The 26,671-nt window shown below is 35.5% G+C and overlaps 1 protein-coding gene and 1 long non-coding RNA gene across 5 annotated transcripts in view; one reads left to right on the plus strand and one right to left on the minus strand.

The window, feature by feature from the left end:
• The window catches only part of LOC126970137 (filamin-A), a 128,040-nt gene that overhangs the window by 85,335 nt on the left and 16,034 nt on the right, over positions 1 to 26,671 (plus strand). For all 4 annotated transcript variants that reach the window (XM_050815877.1, XM_050815878.1, XM_050815876.1 and 1 more), the window contains 7 exons: positions 1,581 to 1,769; positions 2,415 to 2,517; positions 3,487 to 3,629; positions 4,885 to 4,993; positions 6,470 to 6,634; positions 6,789 to 7,028; positions 23,219 to 23,409. In XM_050815877.1, the coding sequence (XP_050671834.1) occupies positions 1,581 to 1,769; positions 2,415 to 2,517; positions 3,487 to 3,629; positions 4,885 to 4,993; positions 6,470 to 6,634; positions 6,789 to 7,028; positions 23,219 to 23,409 (1,140 nt within the window). The remainder of the gene's footprint in view (positions 1 to 1,580; positions 1,770 to 2,414; positions 2,518 to 3,486; positions 3,630 to 4,884; positions 4,994 to 6,469; positions 6,635 to 6,788; positions 7,029 to 23,218; positions 23,410 to 26,671) is intronic.
• On the minus strand, positions 59 to 9,845 carry LOC126970224 (uncharacterized). The gene is made up of 3 exons (XR_007730575.1): positions 9,796 to 9,845; positions 3,734 to 3,927; positions 59 to 128 (listed from the first exon to the last, which is right to left on the minus strand). It is a non-coding gene; the product is annotated as an uncharacterized LOC126970224 (long non-coding RNA).

Below are 26,671 nucleotides of genomic sequence, written 5' to 3' on the forward strand. Positions count from 1 at the left end.
CATAGAGCATGCATATAGTCAGGAAACGCATCTCTTGATCCCTGGTGTTGCGGATGTCCATGGACGCTTGTCTCACCACTTTCCATCACGCGAACCTCTTACCCGATTGTCCTTAACTTAAATCGGATCTGGTAAAGAGTAATGAGAATATAAAGTTTAAACTTGGTGCAAAGATGCATTGCGACGCTGTAAAGATGAATTAAGTCTGCATTTCTTTTATATGAAAATAAGGGACAAGACGAGTAGGACGTTCAGCTGATGGTAGTTGATACGCCCTGCCCATTACAATGCAGTGCCGCTTAGGATTCTTCAAAAAGCCCAAAAATTCTGAATGACACTACAACTGCGCTCGTCACATTGAAATATAAGATGTTAAGTCTCATTTTCCCTGTAATTTCACTATCTACGGCGCCCTTCAGATCGAAACACAGTAATGCTTACACATTACTGCTTCACGGTAGAAATAGGCGCCGTTGTGGTACCCATAATCTAGCCGGCATCCTGTGCAATAGAGCCTCCCACTGGTAAATTGTTCTGTGTACAAAAATCTCCCTACCACAAACCGTTGCCACTCGTTTGCGCTTATACGTTACATAGTCAGAACAAAAGCCTTAGATCGAATCGACCTTATGTCAAAAACTTAAATATCGTACTCTTGTAACAAAAAATGACGGTTCAGTTACGATTGTGATGAAGTTACGTTAAAATCTAGCGAAATTTTTGTACCAAGATCGAACGTCAATTGTTGGGAGATGCGTGTTCTGCAAAATTTTGGCGTTTGGTTTATTTGACAACTTAAAACATCATATAATAGAGTATAGAATATAATACTTAGTAGTAGTAATACTTTAGACTACCAGTGGGAGGCTCCTTTGCACAGGATGCCGGCTGGATTATGCATAACGGCGCCTATTTCTGCCGTGAAGCAGTAACGTGTAAGCATTACTGTGTTGCGGTTTGAAGGGTGCCGTAGCTAGTGAAATTACTGGGCAAATAAGACTTATATATCAATCAATCAATAATTATTATATCTTATGTCTCAAGGAGACGAGCGCAATTGTTGTGCCGCTCAGAATTTTTGGGTTTTTCAAGAATCCTGAGCAGCACAGCATTATAATGGGCAGGGCGTATCAGTTACCATCAGCTGAACGTCCTGCTCATCTCGTTCCTTATTTTCATTTAAAAAAAAATATAGGTAGTACAATATTGGTAAATTCGTGCTAGCTTGTCGTTCAAATGTTGTTAACGAGGCGCGCGGCTCTGATTCAGTTAAGATCTAGAAAAATTATAAGAATCTTAAGAAAAACGTGGATACGACCGGAATTTAGCGTCAACGATTTCAAAATAACATGAATAGCACCGCTGGTCAAGCTAATGGCATGTAAAATAGATAATACTGTCTTTACTTATGTTCTCCTGGTGGCAGTTACAAAAATGTGCTGCGTGAGTGGAAGTATAGTTTCTTTCCCTCTGAGGGAGAGAGCTAGCAACTAATACTCTTAAACAGTACGCTTTTTAATGTACCATTAGATACTTCATTCCAACAAATGAATAAACATCCCTACATATATATTTTTCAGGCTCCCTCAGGATTAGAGGAGCCTTGCTTCTTGAAGCGTCTTCCATCAGGCAACATCGGTATCAGCTTCACTCCACGCGAGGCGGGGCAACACATCGTATCCGTAAAGAAGATGGGTGTCCACATCCAAAACTCCCCCTTCAATATCACCGTACAAACACAGGAAGTTGGAGATGCTAAGAAAGTTAAGGTAAGTCCAATATCTTGGGTATCAAATATTATTCTGATATATTTTCTCTTCTGTTAAGCTCAATGCTTTCGGATGTCTATTCGGGCGCTATTCTTGGTCAAACTATACTCGGATAGTGAAAAGTCCGCTGTAGGCTCTAGGTATTTTTCAATGATTATCGCAAGTAGAGTATACACATTTTAATTTATTTTATTTACCTAATATAGGTATTTTTAATATATATCAAAGCGGTAGACAACAGTTTCCGTACGCGGGGTACTCAAACTGTTTGTTTTAGAGTGAGCGCGTTGCTGAAAATGGAGACTAACAGTTCGGCGCTATTTTTTCGACGGGTTCGTAAACGTCACAGTCTCACTAGACGTATAAATTGTCTAAGACTGCACACAAAACTAGTTCCATTGCTATTAAAGTACTTTCAAGCTTTTGAAGTGATAATTTCTTTGGGCGTGCTAAGCACTTTATTTTGTGAATATTGAATGCGACTAAGTAGACACGTACACGTAGATAACGGTTGCTCGAATCGACTAAGTGCCACCAGTCAAAGCGACCAGTGTATGTTATAAACTCACATTGATTGAGTTTTCACTACTGTAGTATACAAGTACCGATTGACTGTTGCAAATTTATGATGAGAAATTTTTACAGGTTTCAGGCAGCGCTCTGAAAGAAGGCAAAACACACGCGGATAATACTTTCACCGTGGAGACGAAGAATGCGGGTTATGGTGGTCTATCTCTCTCCATTGAAGGTAAATTAAAGCTCTTGTTATTCTATCTTCTGACGAGAGTAACGAGATATTTCAACTTTGTTTTAACCGCTAGTTTTAACAACGTTGTTTTATTCCAACGCAAGGAGACTAAAAAAAATTTTATGTGATTTTTTTCAAAAGTGTTTATGGTTTGCCTTATGTTTAGTGATCGCAGTTGCTAAATACTCTTGCAATACCACAGGAATAATAAGAACTTTACTGGCTTAAAGGCTTATTGTAGGGGTTTTTTTTAAGGTAATTGTGTTGTATGGGCTTGGAAATTAAGAGAGAAGAGAAGGCGATAGTAATTCACTTTAAGCCACCGCCAGCAACTATATAAGACGCAAATTTAACCTCATATGAAGTACTGTTTTCCCTCTGGGCGGGCACACCCCAGTACCATTCTTCCATTAGACCGCATACAACGAAGAGCGGCTCGACTTATCGACAATCAAGGCATCTCCGAATTGCTTGACTTTGACTCTCTGTATCTTCCACCGCATTTATCACGGGGAGTGGTCAAAGGAGTTTTTCGGGGATCAACCAGCAACCGAATTCCATCACTGGTTATTACGTCAAAATTCTAAATTCCATCCGTATCATATTGACGTCTGGCAGTCTGCAACAGAGCGTTTTTCGAGAAACTTCTTGCCACGCACAGCTACTTTGTGGAGACAGCCTCCGGCTGTTGTTTCGCGAACCGAATCGTTCTAGGGGCCTTCAAGCATAGAGCATGCACATAGTCAGGAAACGCATATCTTGCTTCCTGGTGTTGCGGTTGTCCATGGACGGTTGCCTCACTACTTTCCATCACGTGAACCTCTTACCCGATTGTCCCCTTTTATATAAAAAACCGCGTGTTCGAAAGTTCATTCCATATTTCAGATTTATCGATCTACCCTCCTTCTGTAAAATTTTATAGTTATATATTTATAAGTTAGTTTAGAAATGTAAAAAATATATCGTTAGGTCCCAGCAAGGCTGAGATCCAATGTGCTGACAGCAAGGACGGTGTTCTGGCCATCAGCTACAAGCCAACTGAGCCTGGCTACTACATCATCAACCTAAAGTTCGCTGATCATCATGTCGAGGGTTCCCCTTTCACTGTCAAGGTATGCATCATAATCCATTTAAGTTTACACATACGGAAAAGACTTTCTTTTAAGATAAAATGTGAGAAGTAAACCCACTTAATAACTTAACCAAAGTCACTTACATAGCTCAGGTGGCTGCGAAACTGAAGTGGCAGTGGCTAGCTCGACCACGTACCGAAAGACGTAGAGTTGGTACGCCCCGCACAAGATGGACCGACAATCTGGTGACCGGAATAGGTTGGATGAGGGCATATCAGGACCGATCGTCATAGAGATCTTTGAGGGAGGCCTTTGTCCAGCAGTGGACGTCTTCCGGCTGAAATGATGATGATGAAAACCACTTAAAAACTGCATCGATTGGTATGCGACATAATGTGAGATAATGTAATACTCCCTTGAGTCTGACATTTTAGGTGATTGCCAGGTACAAGAAAAAATTGATTTTATATCATTAAAAAAATATCAAGTTGTTAATAATGTTTAATAAATAATACACAATACTGCATTATATGTCTATATAAGTTGATTACTATGAATACTTCTCGTGTATTAACGGTCAGACGTAGTGGATGCATTCATTACCCTTCATCTTAGAATAGTTAGTATATTATCAAGCAGACAAACATAAATATTACGTGTTAAAATGTATTTTGAATATTATGACGTTTATATAGAGTAATAGGTCCATATGACATAATAATATATCTTTGAAACTATCATCAATCCAAAAAAAAGTTGAAAGAATGCAACACGAGCTTGTCAATCACCGCCTGAGGACACGGTTGCGGGGTGCACATATAAATGGAAAAACTATTTTGTGCCGCCAGTCATAATGTCCAATTAAAAAGAAATACTAGCATTGTATAAGATTAGCTTAAGTTTCATAAGTATGCTAATCTTTAGAGAACGTTTTCATCTGATACGGGGTAATGATTAGCCTAAAGACAGTTATAATACGTAATAAATTGTTTAACACAGTCAACTTTAACTGCTACCAAACACAGCTAAAAATAATATTATATTTAATAGAAAAAATAGGATATGTAATAACTATTTCTTACAAGTAATTCTTACAGACTAATTTACAGACAAAAGCTCTTGTATTCCCTGAAGACCTTCGAATGTGTCACTACCGTCAAAGTGGGTGTTATTTTTTATATTTAAATAGATATGCACGAAAAGGGATCGTAGTTATGGTACATTCGTACGATTATGCTTAGAATAGAGAGCTTAAGTATAATATATATACTTATTTACGAACTTGGTGTTTTAGGTGACAGGTGAAGGAAGCAACAGACAGAGGGAGAAGATCCAGAGACAGCGTGACCCAGCTCCTTTAACTGAAGTTGGCACCAACTGCAAGCTGACCTTCAAAATGCCGGGTAAGTTAGATGTACTCCTTCCTGAAGAGGACGACACACGAGCGTATGGGTCACCTGATGTTAAGTGATCACCGATGTCCACATTCACCTGCGACACTTCATTCCACCTTCGCACGACACGCCACAAGTTAGGATATCATCCCCACCATCTGGATGTGTGGCGGTTCTCCACAGTGCGGTTTTCAAGGAGCTTTCTCCCTCGTACTACAAAGCTGTGGAATGAGCTTCCTTGTGCGGTGTTCCCGGGACGATACGACATGGGTACCTTCAAAAAAAGCGCGTACACCTTCCTTAAAGGCCGGCAACGCTCTTGTGGTTCCTCTGGTGTTGCAAGAGAATGTGGGCGGCGGTGATCACTAACACCAGGTGACCCGTACGCTCGTTTGTCCTCCTATTCCATAAAAAAAAAACACTAGCAGAATCACTGGATAAAGGTGTACATAATTCTTTTGAAAGTACCCATGTCGTATCATCCCGGAACAACCAAGAAAGCTCATTAAGCCAAAGCTTAGTTGTGGACTAAAGGTCCTGAAGGAACGTACTGTAGACAAACGCCACACTCCCAGACAATGGAGATGATGTCCTAATTTGTGGCATGTCGTGCAAAAGTGGAATTTGGCAGCAGGAATTGGAACCATATTGCCCGTTTAGGTCTTCTGGAAGATATTGTAGCAACTTACTTAACTTTGCACTTTTTTGGCTTAGATTTAGATTTAGATTAAATACAAAATAAATCCCATTCATCCATCCGATTTGCTTGTTCGAATATATTTTAACGCGCCAACAAGGTATACACTAATATAAACACAGTATACATAAACAATAAAATTTATATAGTAAGTGATGCCTCAATTATAGGCGAAAATGAAATGCTATTCAATTAAATTAAACCACAAAATAAAATAAGAACTATAATATATTATATAATATCTACGAATACAATCTTAATATATATTTACATAAAATATTATCGAAAAATAACGATTTAAGTCATCCCTCACTTGAAAGAACCGTTTTAATATATTTTTTAAATTTTTTTGTGATCAAATATGTCGACTTCATCGTGATGACTGTTATATTCCCTGGTAATTCTATTCAAGGGAGAGAAATAGCCTAAATTAGATCCTGCATAATTACAGAGAAATGCATTATATTTCTTACACGCTCTCGGTTGAGTTTTTGGAACAGCGAGGTTTAGTTTCGATATAAGATGAATGTAGCTATAGTAAAATATAACTGTCTTCTTGAAGGTTATAGAATTGAAGAACTTGAATGAACACGTTTAGACACAATTCTCTCCACAATTCACCAAGAAGTAGTTATCGACCTTATCATGTTTCGGCTGATTTTTATCTGTTACAATATATTCTGTTATAATAAGAAGAAATCTATTATGATGGAATTAGAAACTAATTAATACACTGATTATAAATCATTAATGTCTCTTAACTATGTTATTTTTTATCTCCTTTTCAGGAATTACATCGTTCGACCTAGCAGCCACCGTCACTAGTCCTGGTGGAATCTCCGAGGACGCTGAGATCCAGGAGGTCGAAGATGGCCTTTACTCCGTACACTTTGTACCCAAGGAACTAGGAGTTCATACCGTCTCTGTTAAGTACAGGGAGATTCATATTCCCGGTAAGTCAGATATCAAATAGTAAATTTGATTTTAGACTTTGGCTCAAGAACAGCGCCCAAATATCGATCTCAGGAAGAATATTATCTTATAAGTAACTATTTAAGTGGATGTAGAATATTTTAGAATTTTGTTTTTAGTAAACTCTTTTTTCAGGATCTCCCTTCCAGTTCACCGTTGGTCCATTAAGAGACTCCGGTGCCCACTTGGTGAAGGCCGGAGGTTCTGGACTGGAGAGAGGAGAAGCAGGACGCCTTAACGAGTTCAACGTATGGACGAGAGAGGCGGGCGCTGGTCAACTTGCTATCTCGCTCGAAGGACCGAGCAAAGCTGAAATCGATTTCAAAGATCGGAAGGATGGTTCTTGTGATGTCTCTTACAAAGTTGATGAGCCTGGTAAGTATTTTTTGATATTTTTCTTATATTATGAGTGTGCACACCTGAGCCTAAATTCGCCACCCTGACTTTAGCTTTTCAACTAGACCGTTTGTATCATACTTCAGCTACGAAGCCTCTTATAACTCATATGTCTACGAGTTCATTTTAATAAATAATTAAATAAATTTTACTATGTATATTTGTGTATGAAAGAAAAATTTCATTTCTTTCTAATTGTATAAAAATAATTTAATGCTGCTTAAACAAAATTATGCGGTATAATAATATTTTCATTGGTTGTATTTAAAACCCTCGTTATTTAAGTATTGTTCTTACTACCAACGTATAATAGCACGACGAATAAAATTTGGTTTGGTAAGCCAAAGAGGTTTATATAGTATACCTCCCATTTGTGAATAGAGTGACTGTCCTCAGGCTATTTAATTATAAATATTATTGTACGATATTATGATGTGTTAAAATTAAAAAAAAAAAGAAGCCCGCTATGTTTCCTGCGCCCGTTCTTCTCAGGTTTGAGGCATGCCACTTCGAATGGGTGTTAGTTTTTGACGTTCAATAAGTGATTTTAAATACTATTTTAAATAAAAATATTTGAATTTTAATTCTAGTATGTACTGGTATGAATCTTGAGCGGTGAGTGAAATTAATGGTAAGGTCTGGGGCTAAACTGCGCATCAGCTCAGTGCGACCTTATTCCTCAACTATAGATTATCTTAAGTGCCTGGGACCAGTCTATGATTATTTATAGCAATGTGAAAGATGAATCTTATTAGACCCATCTACTCCAGTGACCCTGCCTACTGAGCTAGAGGTCCCAAATCGAACCCCGTAAGTGCAAATATTTTTATGAAGAAAATGATGTTTGTTTCCGAGTCATGGATGTTATATTTGTTGTTTATATATTATTTAAGAGCTGTTTCACTTGATTCCTGCCGCCGAATTCCACCTTCGCACGACACGCCACAGGTTAGGATATCATCCCCACCATCTGGGAGTGTGGTGGTCCTCCACAGTGCGGTTTTCAAGGAACTTTCTCCCACGTACGGCACTATAATTGCGCTCGTCACCTTGAGACATAAGATGTTAAGTCTTATTTGACCAGTAATTTCGCTATCTACGTCGCGGCTTCACGACAGGGAAAGATGCCGTTGTGGTACTCATAATCTAGCCGACATCCCGTGCAAAGGAGCCTCCCACTCTTTCCCACCATTAGAGTCATCTTCCTATTTACACATTTATCACTTGGGAACATCTGTTACTTATTGAATGTAAAATGTACCACCAATTTGAAAAGATTCCCTCGACAGGTGATGCCGTATACACGGGCCATGCAGGTCTAGGGAAATCGTCGACCAGTGCCGGGAGAAACTTGTGTCTTCTATCGAGTCCTCTCTTGAGAAGGTCGCGGAAGGGGGTAAATTGAACCTTGCCCAATTTAACCCCCAGAACACTCAAGTTTGCGCGTTTACCACTAAAAAAACCCCATTTGTTTAAAAAAAAAGCCTTCGACGAACCAGTACTAGAAATTCCGTGAACTGTGAAGTATATTTCTTATTATTATTATTATATTTCTAATTGTAATATTACACAATTTTACTTGAAGATTCCCATAGTAGGAAACGGATTCCATGGTCATGGTAGGACATTGAGTAATAAACTCTGAATGAACACCACCAGCGGGAGGCTCCTTTGCATAGGAAGCCGGCTATATTATGGGTACCACAACGTCGCATATTTCTGCCGTGAAGCAGTAATGTGTAAAGATTACTCTGTTTCGGTCTGAAGGGCGCCGTAGCTAGTGAAATTACTGGGCAAATGAGACTTAACATATTATGAGACACAACTTATGTCTCAAGGTGACGAGCGCAATTGTAGTGCCGCTCCGAATTTTAGGGTTTTTAAGAATCCTGAACGGCACTGCATTGTTATGGGTAGGGCGTATCTATTACCATCAGCTGAACGTCCTGCTCGTCTCGTCCCCTATTTTCATAAGAAAAAAAAACACACACACACCCACAGATTGTGTGGATGAATAATTAGTTTTGTCTATGGCAGAGGAGGACAAACGTGACCTGATATTAAGTGATCACCGCCGCCCACATTCTTGTAACACCAGAGGAATCTCAAGAGTATTGCCGATTTTATAAAGCTTATAAATAAACATACATATGAATTCGAAAAACAAGAACACATTGGTTCGAGACGTGTGAGGATCAAACCGGAGCCACCGTGTGTCAACGGTTCAACCAATGTACTTAGTCCAGCCATTAAGACTGTTACAATTAAATATTACATTTGAATTTGGAATCTGTCATTAATTGATGATTGTTCATTGAGTTTTCTCATTTTGGGATCACTACATTGTACAATATTTTGCGATATTAAAATGGAGTGAAGTGTAAGAGAAAACCGAATCGCTGTGATTGCTTTGAAGATTCCCATCCGTAATTTTGTTTGCCGTAGAAGAAAATACCCCGAAATTTCACACTGGATAAACGTCACACATTCAGATTGTGTATACTCATTTATCTTTACCATATCTCATGTATTCTTATTATCTCATTCATGATTTAGTTGCTCAATGAAGAGAGTATCTTGAGAATCGCTCATGAATGAAATTGTCGAAAACATAATCCTCATGTACTTATGATTTTATGCAAACGTTTACGATGGCAATATTTCACCTCAATCGGTCTCTACGTATGTGTTGTTTCAATAATTAATCACGTCAGAAGCAAAATGCTGCTAAAACCTTTTCGCTTACCTTATCGTGTCCCATCTGAATCAGCAAGTCAAATGACGTCTACCCCATGCTCCTCAAGCCCGCGCCACAAAAACAATATAAACACTGAAATGTACTTCATAAATAAACGCATTCAACCACGCCTCTTTATAACTGACCAATCAACTCAGCCTGACCGCAGGCGCGGCGAAATACCGCGAACCATATTGACAGATCGATTTTTTATTATTTTTTTTCTTTTTTCACATTCTTTTTTAGTGGCATTGGCTGTCGCGATTTCGGCCGACGATTAAGAGAATTTACGATGAAGTTTTTACTAATGTACGCGATAATTCGTGTTTTTTTCTCCGGTGCGTACTTATGAAGACTTTTCGGCATTCGGCAAATTGTTTTTATTGTCAGCGCTGCTGTATAAAACAATAATTGTTTGTTCTTTTACGGTTTTTATTGGTTCGACCATTTAAAATGTTTGTAATTAAAATAAATGCTCTGGGTGCAACGTTGTTGTGCAAAAAAATTTTGGAATAGCATTATTAAAAATAGTAATATGACGGTTCATCCAAAAATATTGGTATATGCAATTATTAATTAATAAGCATGATAGAAACGTATAAAAATAAATGATATTTTTATGTAAGAGGAGAACAAACAAGCATGCAGTGTCACCTGATGTTATGTGATCACCGCAGCCCAGTCTCTTGTAGTACTAGAGGAATCACAGGAGCGTTGCAGACCTAAAGCGTTGGATAAACGTGCAAATGAATTCAAAAACCGAAAACACATCGGTACGAGTCGGGCGAGGATCGAACCGGGGTGCTCCGTGGTGAGAGACAATTGTTTTACCTATTGTGCGACCGGTGCATATATCTGTCATTCTTATTTATTTATTTTTATATACACTTAGTTTCTGTATAAATCTATATACATATATATATATATATATATAAGAGATTTCCACGTATATAGTCACTCATCACGATATCTCTGGAACCACAAGGCGTAGAGACTTGAAATTTGGTAGAAATACTCCTTTCGTCGAGTAGAGATCAGCTAAGAACGGATTTTACGATAATCCACCCACAAGTTTTTTTTTTTATTATGAACAGAACAACGTCTGTCGAATCAGCTAGTATGGCATATTTTAAATCATATCCACACATCATCTTTTTGTCTTGGCACCACTTGAAAGTCGAACCAGGCATCTGTTAACCACTGTTACCTACTGTTGATAAATCATGGGTGGTCTTACTTTTATTTAAAAAAATTTTCTTTTCCAAACACTTACAGCTATTGCTTTTAGAAGTAGGCACACAATGAAATTCTGAAGTGTAATTACAAATTTTAATATTTAATTAATTATTTAAAATCATGTTGATATTCTGCAACATTACACTTATGATAAACTAGTTGACCCGGCAAACGTTGTTTTGCCATATAAAGCATAATTCACGCGATAGTTTTATAAGTAGTAAAATATTGCCTATATTATAGCCTGTACATCATTTTGTTCTATTGTCAATAGTTTTTGCAGCGCACGCAAAAATAGGTTTTCGATTTTACACCTTGTGTTACAAAATAGCAATTTTATTACGGATCCCTAATTTTGAAAAAAAAAACATAGCCTTTAAGCCTTCCTCGATAAATGGACTACCCAACACTGAAAGAATCATTCAAATCAGACCAGTAGTACCAGAGATTAGCGCGTTCAAACAAACAAATAAACAAACAAACACTGCAGCTTTATAATATTAGTATAGATAACAGTGATTTATTGGTTTTTAAATTTATGATAAGTTTTTGGTAAAGCTTAAATGTAGAAAAACCCGAAGTAAAAGCTAGTAATAATTAATATATGTAAATGATAGGGGACACCGTCTGTGTATAATCTGTATTTGATTTAATATATCCCCAGCTATTACAAATTCGCAAATAATTATTTTGTCATTTGCATGCAATTATTCAAATAGTGCTTGATTGCATTAATTTCTTAATGACGCCGTATTGTTGAAAAGGTATTCAAATTAAATGAATATTTAACTTAAATCTAATATAAAACAAATATAGCACCAACTTGATATATTTTAATCTTCAATTTATTTAATCTTAAATTCTAAAAAAAGTATTCACGTTTTAACTACCAAATTTTTTGTCACAGTTGAATTAGAGTCTGAAATTTATACAAATTTGAGTTTTCTTTAGTGTTAATTCCGCCAATATTTGTCCTTAAACAATTCGACACGTGTTTCGCCTCTACACGAGGCATCCTCAGGACGTGTTGTCTCGCCAAAATCTGGCACGAGACTCTTGGGTCTTGAAAACTCAAATCATTTGTATAATTATGGATTTCCGCAAAGTAACGCCTACTACTTAATAAAAAAAAAAGTATGAAATTTGTCACTTTAGCTTAATTAGGTTAGATAGAATTATATTGGACGTTACTGTATAATATAATAATAGAAGAACTTTAATATTATAATGACTGTTTTCGCTTTATTGTATTTTTATAATCTATGTTAGCATAATGTATTCTATACATATAAAGAAAATTGGAGTGTCTGTTTGTAATATTGAAATAACCGTTTTTTACTACAATGCATATGTATAAATATACATACGGTACATACGCCAAAATAATATTTTTTACAAGTCTTTGTTCCAGCTAATCTCTGAAATGGCTGGACCGATTTTGACGGGACTTTTATTGGCAGGTAGCTTATATAATAAGGAGTAACTTAGGCTACGTTTATTTTAGTTATAAAGTTATGTTGCAACGTCCAAGAAACTCTAAAAATAATTTATGTGGCAAAACAACACTTGCCGCATCAGCTAGTATGTAATAAAAACAGATTGAAACACAATATATGTAAAGAGTTTCAAAGAAAAAAGGTATAAACTAATAATAATAATAATAATAAACTTTATTTCACAAAAACAGAGGTTCACAATACTTAAATATATATGTACTACGTCTTAAAAATTAACTTATCTTAAATAAAATACAGTGTTGAATTGAAACTCCGATACCAATGATAAGATCTAACTTGTGTTATGGGTATCAGTGTTTGCGTAAATCAATTTATATTGGTTTAAGATAATAATAATAATAATTCATAATATATGTACAATATTCCTATGTTGTAAACAGTATGTACTCAATAGTATTTTTAGTTTTATAAGTTACATATCTTGAGGAGATCTTCAGTTTCTGTGTATGTTTTTGATAGGAGCCATTTATTAACAACGGATTTACATGAAAATTTTGCAAGAAGATATGTGTTACATTGTTGATTTATTTTATTATAGAGATGACTTGCGATTACTTGATGATGTCGACTGGCTAGAGAAGTTCTAAGATTTGTAACTGGACAAACTCTTTGCGATTTTCTTCTTTTACTTTTATTTTTATCGTATGAGAGTGTGGTGTGTTTTCTTAATATGGAATGAAGTATAAATAGCTTGAACTTGTAAAGCGAATAATCTTATAAGATTCCAACTACTTCATTAATAATTATTCACAATAATTTTCCATTTTAATTGTTATACTGTATTTATTTGTAGAGGTTTATAAAATCTTAATTGAATATGGGATTGAATATAAGGGATGCTCATATCACAAATTAAAGATATTTCATGAGAATAGAATTACAAGCACATTTATTTGCAATAAGGAGTGATATTAACATTTTGCAAAACTTGGTTAACGTCATAAAGCTACATCACTTCGTAAAGTGGCTTAGACATGGGGAGAAGAACTGACAAGAAACTACCAGCCCCTCTTTTAAATCATATAACAACTTAGCCTACTTTTTTTTCAAACTCAAATTTCTTCATTGGTACCAGTTATGTTACATGATATTATTGGTTGGGACCTTCTTTTAGGTGACAAAACCTGTGTCAGAAGATCCCGCTCCTCCAATTGGGTTTTCAAGGTCTGATCATCTGGTAAACGTCCCGTGGTTATCAATATGGTAGAAACAAAATACAATAGATGCTCTATTTTCCCATTATACTATCTACTGATAGCGATACTGATTACTACCTCCTACTGTCAGTAATTAGCTGTTAATAATCTGAAGCTGTCCCAATATACTCGAAAAGTCATTCTTATCGCCTTATATTGGGACGCGTGAATTGCAATTTCCATACAAATTTCTATGGCTGGTAAGCTATACGTCCTCCCATTGACAGACAGCTTGTACGGATGTAGGTGAGTTACCGTCAATAAGTTTATTGGGACGGAAAAGTCAACGATAGTTACGTTTTTTATCTCAAGTAAGAGATACACTGAATATTGGGAACGGCCGTTAGTCAGCGACATAGCCAAAATGATTGCGAAACTGAAGTGGCATTGGGCAGGACACATAGCTCGACGGACAGATATAAGTTGGGGCCGTAAGTTCCTCGAATGGCGACCACGTACCGGAAGACGTAGTGTTGGTAGGCCCCCTATAAGATGGACCGACGATCTGGTCAAGATCGCCGGAATAAGTCGGATGAGGGCAGCGCAGGACCGATCGTCATGGCGGTCTTTGGGGGAGGACTTTGTCCAGCAGTGGGCGTCTTCCGGCTCAACTGATGATGATGATGAGCTGTTTTCACTTTGAATTACTGTGACGAATAAAAGTTAACTTTAATTCAAAAAGGTTAAACTTTTTATCATTGCTATTTTATTTTACTCGAAATCGAACAAAGCATTACTCCGATTCCAATAATTCGACAACATTGCCAAATCGAAAATAATTTCGCAATTAATAATCAGGCCGTGTTGCCAACTGCAACCAAACAAGTTTAACGACCCTTTGTTCACCCAAAAAAGGCCTAAGTCAACTTAAGTCATTATTCATTCGAATAGTTCGAAAATTTCTAATCCCGATACATTTATGAAGTATCCTAAAGACAAAAAGGGACCGCTTCTTTGTCGGATGTTGGCGGAATTTTTTATCATTCGAAACACAATGGGGCTGGACAAATTCTGTTTAGAGTTGGCATTCCGGTGACTTGGTGTTTAAAAGTCATTTTAATTGACTGGCACAGATGAGACGGGGTAAAAAGTCTTATTGGTCAGACGTCGCGCTATGACGGAATGTTAGGATTTAGATGTGTTTGTATATCTATACGGTCCAAATGTTATGAGTTCTCTTGAGTGTTAATTCCTCTTAAATTACTCTTTAGCAATTTCAAATTCAAATTCAAATATTTTTATTCAAAATAGGAGGTGACATCACTTATTGAAAGTCAAAAACTACCACCCATTCCAAAATGAATGCCTCAGACCTGACAAGAACGGGCGCAACAAACTCAGTGGGCTTTTTTTTTCACCGAAAAAATATGTTTACAAAGTAATATTGTACAATTAAACTTATTATTTAATAGCCTGAGGGCGGTCCCTCCATTCCCAATCTGTAGTATCATTAAGAAAGTCATTAATGTTATAGTAACCTTAACCACACAAACGTTTTTTCTGGGATCTTGTTGTAAAAGCATATACATCATTTCGACACGTGTTACGCCTTTACACGAGGCATCTTCAGGAGATGTTGAATTACCGAATTGTGGCGAAACAAGTGTCGAAAGAGGCTCTATCTAGAACTATAAATTATCTAAGGTCCTAGGCTTGTAATGAATAAATTGTATATTAATGCACTTTGATCTGAAACAATGAGGACCGCTGAGTGTTTTGACCAATTCTTATCTGAGCAATATATTGTCGAGCAAGAGTTAGATTCTAATGTTTAAGATAAGAAAATTTACTGAATTATGCGTTATGTTGTGGCATTATTTATCCAAATGATATGAGTTTTCTTGCGTATTAATTCCGCTAAGTTTTGTCTTTAACCAATTCGACAATTGTAACGCCTCTACACGAGGCATCGAGGCAATAAGAATTGGTCAAAACACTCAACGGTTCTTTTTGTGTCATATTAAAGTGCATTAATATACAATTTATTTATTAAAAGACTGGGGCCTTAGATAATTTATAAATCTAGATAGAGGTTCTTGCTGCTAGACAACCGATGAAAACATGCCAGGTTTATTAATTTAGTGTGCGTGACAAGCTACGTCTTACACTCACGATTTGTATGTCAATTATTTATTTATTTATTTCTCTTTGGGTTAGTGTGCGTGCATTTCTTAATTTATCGACGTTTTCACAGCTATCACAGTCTATCTAGACGTATAAATGATCTTAGATTTATTCATTACAAGCCTGGGGCCTGCCTGTCGCTCCGTTTCCAATGTGTAAGAAAAACTTAGAATTGTAACGTAAAATTTTAAAATTTGCAATAACCTACACACCCGTGTAACACACAAAGTTTTTAAATACAGTGTTTGGATATAGAAAAAAGTCAAAGAATTAAATACGTTTATTTCTATATACTCTCAGAAAATTATTTCACTTTTTTTAAAACGATACTAGGCAACACTTAGGCGTATACAGCCTATTCGCTTTTTGACAAATGTTGATGTGAAAATAATTTAATTAAAACTAGTAATTAAATATAATAAACAACCATTAAAATAATTTTGAGAATTCAGTGTTAATACAAGTAAGTCGGACTCATTCATTTTTCCTCGTATAAAATCGATTCTATTTTATTCTATGTATTAAAACTCTTTGCTCACTTTTTTTTAATTGACTTATAAATTTTAAACTAAACTGAAAAAGTAATGATTGAGCTTGTTAAAAAGATACGAGCGCGTAAAAGAAACATGACTATGCGGAAAATTTAATTTTTGAATCATAATTCGATACTATAGTAATCTTTTTACTACAAAAACGTTTTTTAACAGCTCTTTTGGATTTCGCAAGACATATATCTGGGATGCTGTTGTAAAAGCATATACATCGCCCATCAAAAGACATTTTAACTCACCCGAGGCAAAAAAATAATTTATAGAAAAAACTATAATGGGTCTATGTAAGTAACATCGTCAAAATTAATTTGTGACCCACTTTGCTGATAATTATTTTGAAATCATAAACAACAGATAGGTTTATGTTTGCATGAAAAAGATTTTATGACAATTGGTAGACTGTCAGTGTCTAATAAAATGATAACAGTTACTTAGGAAAAGTATGTTCAAGCGAATTTCGACCTACTTCGTCGTTTATTATGACTATAGGATAAAGCTATATCGATAGTACATAGACTACGTTATCTAGAGTATATTGAGAGGTAGCATTATTAGTCTTTTCAATACAAATCCAAATCACTTTATTCTGTAGGTCACGGTTATGACACTTATGAATGTCAAAAAAAAAGTTTTTTTTTCTTATTGAATCTACTGCTACTTCGTAAAGGCTTGCTAATGAGAAGAAGTAGCAAGAAACTCATTGCCACTCTTTTAAGTCATGATTTACATTTTCATCGTTTTATAAATCATTTAAATTACAATATAATATGTAAAGTGATGTAACAAACACACTCAAACGTCAAATAGTCAATGCCTTACACAAGTAAGTCAAAAAAGTAAATGTAAATTAATACAAAACGAAAGTAATTGAGTACAGTTATAGCTGCATCATCCACACACACCGTAAATAAATAAGGTATTCTGTGAGCATTTTAGAAGCAATTATATATAAAATATATATATATTTAAGTGACCCCTCTCATTTCTGGCATTAAATACAGAAATTAAATTCGTTGCTAAGGTGTAAAAGCGTTGGAGGCGTAATCTCCAGAAACATTCATTTAATCACTTTGATTTTTACTTAGATAATTAGAACACACAAAAATAGCTATACATACGTTAGTTGCAGTTGAACTAGCTGTATTACGCTGGTATGGGACGCGTTTTGCGTCGACACTCTAATCGATACTAGTACTACTCTTTCCGATGTCCAAGTTACCTAAGTTGGTGCTGGGGCTGCTGTTTCGACTGCCGAAGACAGGAAACATTGCTATATTTATGTCTCAGTGAGTCTTACATCTTTGTGCCGTTTGGTGTCGAGACGCTTGGCCTGTGGAGCCCAGAGGCTCGGAGAATGCACATAGTATCTTCACGCCTCAGTAAGGCTACAGGAAACCCGAGCGCCGGCAGCTATTTCGGTCAACGGATCAGCCTAGCTATCCAACTCGGGAATGCTGTCAGTATTCTTGGTACAATGCCCCGTAATGATAGTTATTAATTTAATGTTATCATAGTGTTGTATATAGTCGCCCTACGCTAAGTTATCTTGTCTTTATGAATACCGTGACCTCAGCGGTTATCAGCTCTAAGGCTAATGTGAGCTTCCTTTTTCAATAAAATAATAATAATAAAATGCAATGCACTTGATATTATATTATTATGCACTCAATTTATTAAATTAGCAGTATATTCAAACAACCCAGATGGCTTAGTTTAATTGATATACCTAAATTAGGCCTGAAACAAAATTTGTGTAGTCAGGCTCAAAGTTAAATACCAAAAAAAGGGAAAAGTATTTTTTATTCAACCGCAAAAAGATGCCAAAAAACCGTACTCGAATGTAAATATAACAATATGCCTACAGCGATGTTGCCAGTTCTGCGGAAATGCGTGCGCTGGTTTTAGATAGAAGGTTCCGTACAGTATTAGTTTGTTTATGTGATGCTAGACTCGACTTTATACATCTATTGTACCGTTTTTATTAACACAACTTTACGCGCAACTTTACGTCGCGTCTCTTACTGCGAACACTTTTATCGGGAACCCACTCCATTAACCCTAATGAGGGACCTCCGAATGGTCCGAAACTAGTCGGTATTTACACAGATAAACCGTCAGTAAAGTCGTGTTAATAAATAACGTTACAACGTCTCACGAAAGTTTTAATAATTTAAGCATCTATTATATTATCTACATTTTTTCTCTTTTTTATGACAGTAAGGGACGAGACGAGCAGGAAGTTCAGCTGATGGTAATTAATACGCCCTGCCCTGCCCATTCTTGAAAAATCCAAAAATTCTGAGCGGCTCTTCAATTGCGCTCGTCACCTTGAGACATGAGATGTTAAGTCTCATTTGCCTAGTAATTGTACTAGCTACGGCGCCCCTCAGACTGAAACACAATAATGCTTACACATTACTGCTTCACGGCAGAAAAAGGCGACGTTGTGGTACCCATAATCTAGCCGGCATCTTGTGCAAAGGAGCCTCCCACTAGTAGAATAAAACCCTTATCTTGGTTATTTAAAATGTTGGAGTATTTTATCGCTTTGCATAGATTGTTACTAATATAATTTGCAAGATAATGAAGCTGTAAATATTAAATTAAGAGAGTGGCAATAGCTCTCTTGCTACATATCATTAAAGTTCAAATTTTTCCGTTCAACATCCAAAATTGACAGTTTTTTGACAATAAAATAACTTTTGATTTAGTTTTTTTAACATTGCAAATTTCTTACTTCAAACTACGATAGGTAAAGAGTGGTATTATATAAAATTCAAATTACTTAATTGTCTTATGCTTAATAATGAACAAAAGGTTCTCATGTTAGTTAGAGGTACAATCTTTTCCACTACAATGTGTAAAAATTTAGAATTCTTGAAAATTAAAAACTAATTTTATTTTTACACATATAATGTTTTCCCCAAAAGTTAATAAGTAGTAAAGATCGTTAAGTATTAATATCGTATTAATTTAAATAGGTACAGGTATAAGACAGGAATATCTCTCATCATCTCAGGAGACTCATTTAGTTCACCCAAAGGCACTCAAAAGGAAAAATATTTCACACAATAAAAACTACTATTAAAACGTACTAATTTTCATAAGCAGACATATTTAAGAATGCCTAGTAAGAACACGTGAAAGTAGTTTGTCTAAAAATTCTTTTAAAGTTATTTCTTAATATTTTTGAATTCGTGAAATTAAATAATTCTGTATTATAAATTATTATATTATTGCCACAACCTGAGAGTTGAACAAGGCATACAAGATTTCATGACGATACGTTACTCGAACGGTTGGCTCAGTTGGTTAGAGCACCGGCACGGAAAGCCGGAGGTTGTGGTTTCGAGTCCCGTATCGTTCATAAAATTTTGTATTTCAAATTTTATTTGTTATTATATTATTGTCATAATATCCATAGAAATGTAATAAAATCATCCATTTCCATAAATAAACGTTTGATCAATTATGTCAAAATAGTCTTGAAATGATTATTTATGTTTTAATATGTAAATATTTATTTATTTAATATATAACATAGTTTCTCACCTTTGGTAAACACTTTTAAAAACGCTTTACCCAGTTTTGTTTTAATTTATTCTGAAAACTGTTGTGTATTTTTTATTACAAATCAATGAAAATACTTATAACCATGATTTATCACCGTTTAGTTCAAATATATTTATTTCATTTCGTTTGATAGTTGGTATTTTTTCTTACCCTATCAGCAGCTATGCATTTCTTATATTGTAATTACGTATATTAAATATTTTTGTTGTAAGCTTTATATTCATATAACTTTATATAATGAACTGCCGGAATTAAATATGTTTAAGTTCAAGTTTTCAAATCGAGTTTAAACGAGGAAGGGTTGCTAATGTTCCATTACGGATCTCTAAAACTAGCGAATGTAAATTTCAAATGAGAGAAGAATTATTGTGCCGTCATTAGAGTTTCGGATTGAGTGACATCGTCTCCCCGGTTCGACATTTTTTATATTCAAATGAGGTTTTTGTCCAATTTTTTCGGTTTTCGTCAAGTTTTTCGGACGGTGCGCGAATTTATTGCGATTGTCGGTTCTTTATAAACTATTAGGATGTCATTTGGTTCGGTTTCTTTGAGTGAACAGGTGGCTGGTTAGCTTCGCGGAAGTTAATAATAATTAAGATGTTAAATTTCATTACCAAAGCATAATTAAGGATAAAAATAAATTAATAAAGATATTGACACATTTTACACAAATTATTACCCAAATCTAGGCATAGTTCGTACAAAACATAGATATATTTAATATAATATACTTACTTTACATAATTTTTCTAGAAACATCCATGGCTCGGAAACAAACATCCATATTTGTCATAATATAAATTTTGCACCCACTGGGATTCAAAACTGGGACCTCTAGCTCAGTAGACAGGGTCACTAACCACTGGGCGATATATATAATCTTAATACTTATTTATTTAAGCAAACTTTAGTGCATTTCTACTATTTTTCAAATTAATACTTTATATTATAAACAATATACATGTATTGCCTATTGTTTGACATAATATACTTACTTAAACAAAATTTATCTATAATGAATTTAAATAAATTTCCATGACTCGGAAACAAAGATCCATATATTTTATCATAGCACCTACCTGGGTGGGACCTCTAGCTCAGTAGACAGGGTCACTAACTACTAGGCTATATATATAATATTAATATTTATTTACACAATTATTTATACCAGTGGGAGGCTCCTTTGCACAGGATGCCGGCTAGATTATGGGTACCACAACGGCGCCTATTTCTGCCGTGAAGCAGTAATGTGTTAGCATTACTGTGTTTCGGTCTGAAGGGCGCCGTAGCTAGTGAAATTACTGGGCAAATGAGACCTAACATCTTATGTCTCAAGGTGACGAGCGCAGTTGTAGTGCCACTCAGAATTTTTGGGGTTTTTCAAGAATCCTGAGCAGCACTGCATTGTAATGGGCAGGGCGTATCCATTACCATCAGCTGTACGTCCTGCTCGTCTCGTCCCTTATTTTCATAAAAAAAAAAACACAAATTAGATTTGAAAACAAAATTTATGAACGATGCGGGACTCGAACACGCGATATAAAAAATGGTGATTCTTCCCCAGGTGAATACCGTATCGGCCTGAAGTTCAACGAGCAGCATATCCCGGACTCCCCCTTCAAGGTGTACATATCACCCGCGGTCGGAGATGCCCACTAACCACTTTTAAAAACGCTTTACCCAGTTTTGTTTTAATTTATTCTGAAAACTGTTGTGTATTTTTTATTACAAATCAATGAAAATACTTATAACCATGATTTATCACCGTTTAGTTCAAATATATTTATTTCATTTCGTTTGATAGTTGGTATTTTTTCTTACCCTATCAGCAGCTATGCATTTCTTATATTGTAATTACGTATATTAAATATTTTTGTTGTAAGCTTTATATTCATATAACTTTATATAATGAACTGCCGGAATTAAATATGTTTAAGTTCAAGTTTTCAAATCGAGTTTAAACGAGGAAGGGTTGCTAATGTTCCATTACGGATCTCTAAAACTAGCGAATGTAAATTTCAAATGAGAGAAGAATTATTGTGCCGTCATTAGAGTTTCGGATTGAGTGACATCGTCTCCCCGGTTCGACATTTTTTATATTCAAATGAGGTTTTTGTCCAATTTTTTCGGTTTTCGTCAAGTTTTTCGGACGGTGCGCGAATTTATTGCGATTGTCGGTTCTTTATAAACTATTAGGATGTCATTTGGTTCGGTTTCTTTGAGTGAACAGGTGGCTGGTTAGCTTCGCGGAAGTTAATAATAATTAAGATGTTAAATTTCATTACCAAAGCATAATTAAGGATAAAAATAAATTAATAAAGATATTGACACATTTTACACAAATTATTACCCAAATCTAGGCATAGTTCGTACAAAACATAGATATATTTAATATAATATACTTACTTTACATAATTTTTCTAGAAACATCCATGGCTCGGAAACAAACATCCATATTTGTCATAATATAAATTTTGCACCCACTGGGATTCAAAACTGGGACCTCTAGCTCAGTAGACAGGGTCACTAACCACTGGGCGATATATATAATCTTAATACTTATTTATTTAAGCAAACTTTAGTGCATTTCTACTATTTTTCAAATTAATACTTTATATTATAAACAATATACATGTATTGCCTATTGTTTGACATAATATACTTACTTAAACAAAATTTATCTATAATGAATTTAAATAAATTTCCATGACTCGGAAACAAAGATCCATATATTTTATCATAGCACCTACCTGGGTGGGACCTCTAGCTCAGTAGACAGGGTCACTAACTACTAGGCTATATATATAATATTAATATTTATTTACACAATTATTTATACCAGTGGGAGGCTCCTTTGCACAGGATGCCGGCTAGATTATGGGTACCACAACGGCGCCTATTTCTGCCGTGAAGCAGTAATGTGTTAGCATTACTGTGTTTCGGTCTGAAGGGCGCCGTAGCTAGTGAAATTACTGGGCAAATGAGACCTAACATCTTATGTCTCAAGGTGACGAGCGCAGTTGTAGTGCCACTCAGAATTTTTGGGGTTTTTCAAGAATCCTGAGCAGCACTGCATTGTAATGGGCAGGGCGTATCCATTACCATCAGCTGTACGTCCTGCTCGTCTCGTCCCTTATTTTCATAAAAAAAAAAACACAAATTAGATTTGAAAACAAAATTTATGAACGATGCGGGACTCGAACACGCGATATAAAAAATGGTGATTCTTCCCCAGGTGAATACCGTATCGGCCTGAAGTTCAACGAGCAGCATATCCCGGACTCCCCCTTCAAGGTGTACATATCACCCGCGGTCGGAGATGCCCACCTCCTCGAGGTGGCCCAATTCCCTGACTCGGCGCAGGTGGACAAACCAACACAATTCTACATAAGGCTTAATGGTGCTAAAGGACAGCTTAATGGAACGGTAAGACACTAATCCCTAAGGATATATTCTATACCTTTTTGGATAGCTTTTTAGGCGCAACTAGGTTTGTATTCTATACCCTTTTGGAGAACTTTTTAGCTGCACTGATGTATAAAAGGAATCACATTATATTGTGTGTGATGAATGAGCTTGACCTATCACGCTCGACTATGAAGCGCTCGTTAAGCTCGTTAAGTCTCCTCGAGTCGACTCGGGGAACGCAATCATTAAGAGTAAAATTTACAAGAGTAATTATAGGTATAGTATTTATAATTACAGTTAAAAATATTGTACATGTTATTATTCTAAGAGTATATGTATAACAAATAAAAATATTTTGTATTAATATAACCTCGCTTAGATGGTTTTTTAAGTTCTATCTAGTCTAACCAGTGAAGGAACTTTTTTTACCAAACAAGCAAAGTGTTTTTGATGTGCCTATTAAAAATTGTAAGTTTAAACGAAGTTAACCAGAATGAAAGCCTAAGTGAGGTAAAAATTCTATTAATATTATTCTTAGATTAAGGATTGGTCTCCGCTACGCACCAACCAGATACTGCACTACCTAACAACAATAGCTTTTTTGTTACGGCAACTATTAGATGCTTGTGTGCGTGCCATTTTGACACTCAATGGCACCTTTCAAATTTTTTAACAAACGCTTCCTGTTATTTACACTGAAATTAATAAAATACAAAATACTTACTGATGATATGTAATCCCAGTGTCTTTCTTATTTCTTGTAGTATTATTTTTACAAAGTTTTACTATGCAACCTGGCATTTCAGTTTCAATTATTAGCAAAGTTTAACAGAACATGTGGCACGTTAACGTCACATATTGTTCGAGAGTACGCGCCCCCTTGGGCATAGTATTAGTTGCCGTACATTGCGACTCGTTCGAGACTGGCCCGAGTACGCCCACTTGAGCGTAGTGTTATTAGTTGCCGCACATTATGACTACGCCTGCGGTAGCTAGTTGGAGCGCAGCGGCGATCAATCCTTAATCTAAGTTATTATCCTTATTATAAAGTTGATGAAAACTAAGTTGAAAGTTATATTCCTTTATGTACATAGAGACAGATCAATCGAATATATAGCAGATAATTATATTATAATAATAATAATAATATTGACACACTTTTACACAAATTATCTTGCCCCCAGTTAAGCATATATAGCCTGTGTTATGGGTTACAAGACAACGATATATTTAATACAATATACTTACTTAAACATACATATATTCATATAAACGTGCATAAATACGTTTAAACATCTATGACTCGGAAACAAACATCTATATTCATCATATAAATGCTTGCACCTACCGGGATTCGAACCCGGGAGGATCGCTAACCACTCGGCTATACAGGTTGTCAGGTTGGCAGATGTAAGGAATAACCAGAAAAAAAGGAAACTTAATACATCTTGGTCAATGGGAAGATTAGAACACTGAAATCAAACTATCCCTTATCTTATATGTCCATCACGTTAACAAAAGATCCAATTCATCAATCTATTCAAATCCTTACATTAAATATTAAACAAAATCCGCGATTCTGCTCCCCAGTCGGTTGGGGTCAGTTGATTTATCGTGAGAACATGGTAACACGTCAGACAATAATATGTTTCATAACGCTGTTAAATATACTAGAAAGTTCTATATCAAAGATAAAGATTAAAATGAGATATATATACTATAAATAGATAAAATACAGGGGTTATACTGAAAATAAAACGCATTTATTTTCTCAGAATTGATTCCTTTAGAATTCTTTATGATGTCATTTCTAATATACAAGATACTACTACAGCTTCGGAAACAAATGGCGCTCTGAGAGAGAAGAAGCGGTGCAAGAAACTTTCTCAGCATTATTTTTAATAATATATACAATATTGTACTGTCTATTCCTATAAAGTAATCATAATCTAGTCCTAGGCGGTCGGTAATAACTATATGAAAAATCGTAACTATCGTTGACTTTTATGTCCCAATATGATTATCCCCGGCAACTCACCTTATCCATACAGGCTGTCTGTCAACGGGACGACGTATAGCTTACCAGCGATAGAAGTTTGTATGGAAATTCACGCGTCCCAATATAAGGCGATAAGAATAGCTTATCGGTTATATTGGGACAGCTTCAGATTACTGACAGCTTATTACTGACAGTAGAGGGTAGTATTTTATCTCTATCTGTAATTAGTATATTGGGAATGGCCGTTAGATATTCAGCTGTGGAGTAGTAGGATTCACGACAGAGCTATTTTTTAATAAAATATTTAAATTTATTCATAGATAATATTTGAACAGTAGCTGAGACTTTATTATAACAGTGTATACGTTTACTCTTAAAGCTATTATGTATCTTATGAAGTCTACTAGAATTAGTTGCAAGCAATCCCTTATTTCTAGTGTTATAATAATGAAAATCACTATTAAGAGCAAAAAGGTGATGATTTTTGTGAAGGTTTATTAAATTTTCATAAATGTACAGGCAATAAACAGTCATAATATCTATTTCCTTAAATTTTTCCTTGAGTGATCGTCTCTAACCAAGCTGATATACTGCAAGAACAGCTCTCTTTGGCAGAACAGGTTCGAAAAGCATGTTATTTCATCCATCGCATTCCACTTGTTGATGACAAGCAAGAGAAAGTGATAAAATTGATAGAAAATTGTGTGGAGATATTCCATAAAAATCTTCAGAAAATACGTTTTTTAAGTAATCCTTACAAATTTGTGAAATAAATGTGTTTCATGTTAAGTATCTAAGTAAATAATAATATTATATATATTTTTTTTATGATAATAAGGGACGAGACGAGCAGGACGTCCAGCTGATTTTAATTGATACGCCCTGCCCATTACAATGCAGTGCCGCTCAGGAATCTTGAAAAACAACAACAAGCTTCTGAGTGGCACTACAATTGCGCTCGTCACCTTGAGACATAAGATGTTAAGTCTCATTTGCCCAGTAATTTCACTAGCTACTGCGCCCTTCAGACCGAAACACAGTAATGCCTACACATTACTGCTTCACGGTAGAAATAATTTCATTGACTTTCACTATTTAAGGTAAAAATATGAAAACATTATAAATTTAATATCAGCTGATCTCTAATACCGTCCTATCCGGTAAATCCAACAGAATATTGATAAGAGTCTAGCAAGTATTTTTTTGTCTCAAGAAAATCTTATTCGAATCACAGCTTCCCCACGCGGGTAGTTCGAAAAAATGTAATAAACGAGTGACCGC

This window comes from Leptidea sinapis, chromosome 20 (genome assembly GCF_905404315.1).
Source record: "Leptidea sinapis chromosome 20, ilLepSina1.1, whole genome shotgun sequence".
NCBI classification, from domain to species: Eukaryota; Metazoa; Arthropoda; class Insecta; order Lepidoptera; family Pieridae; genus Leptidea; species Leptidea sinapis.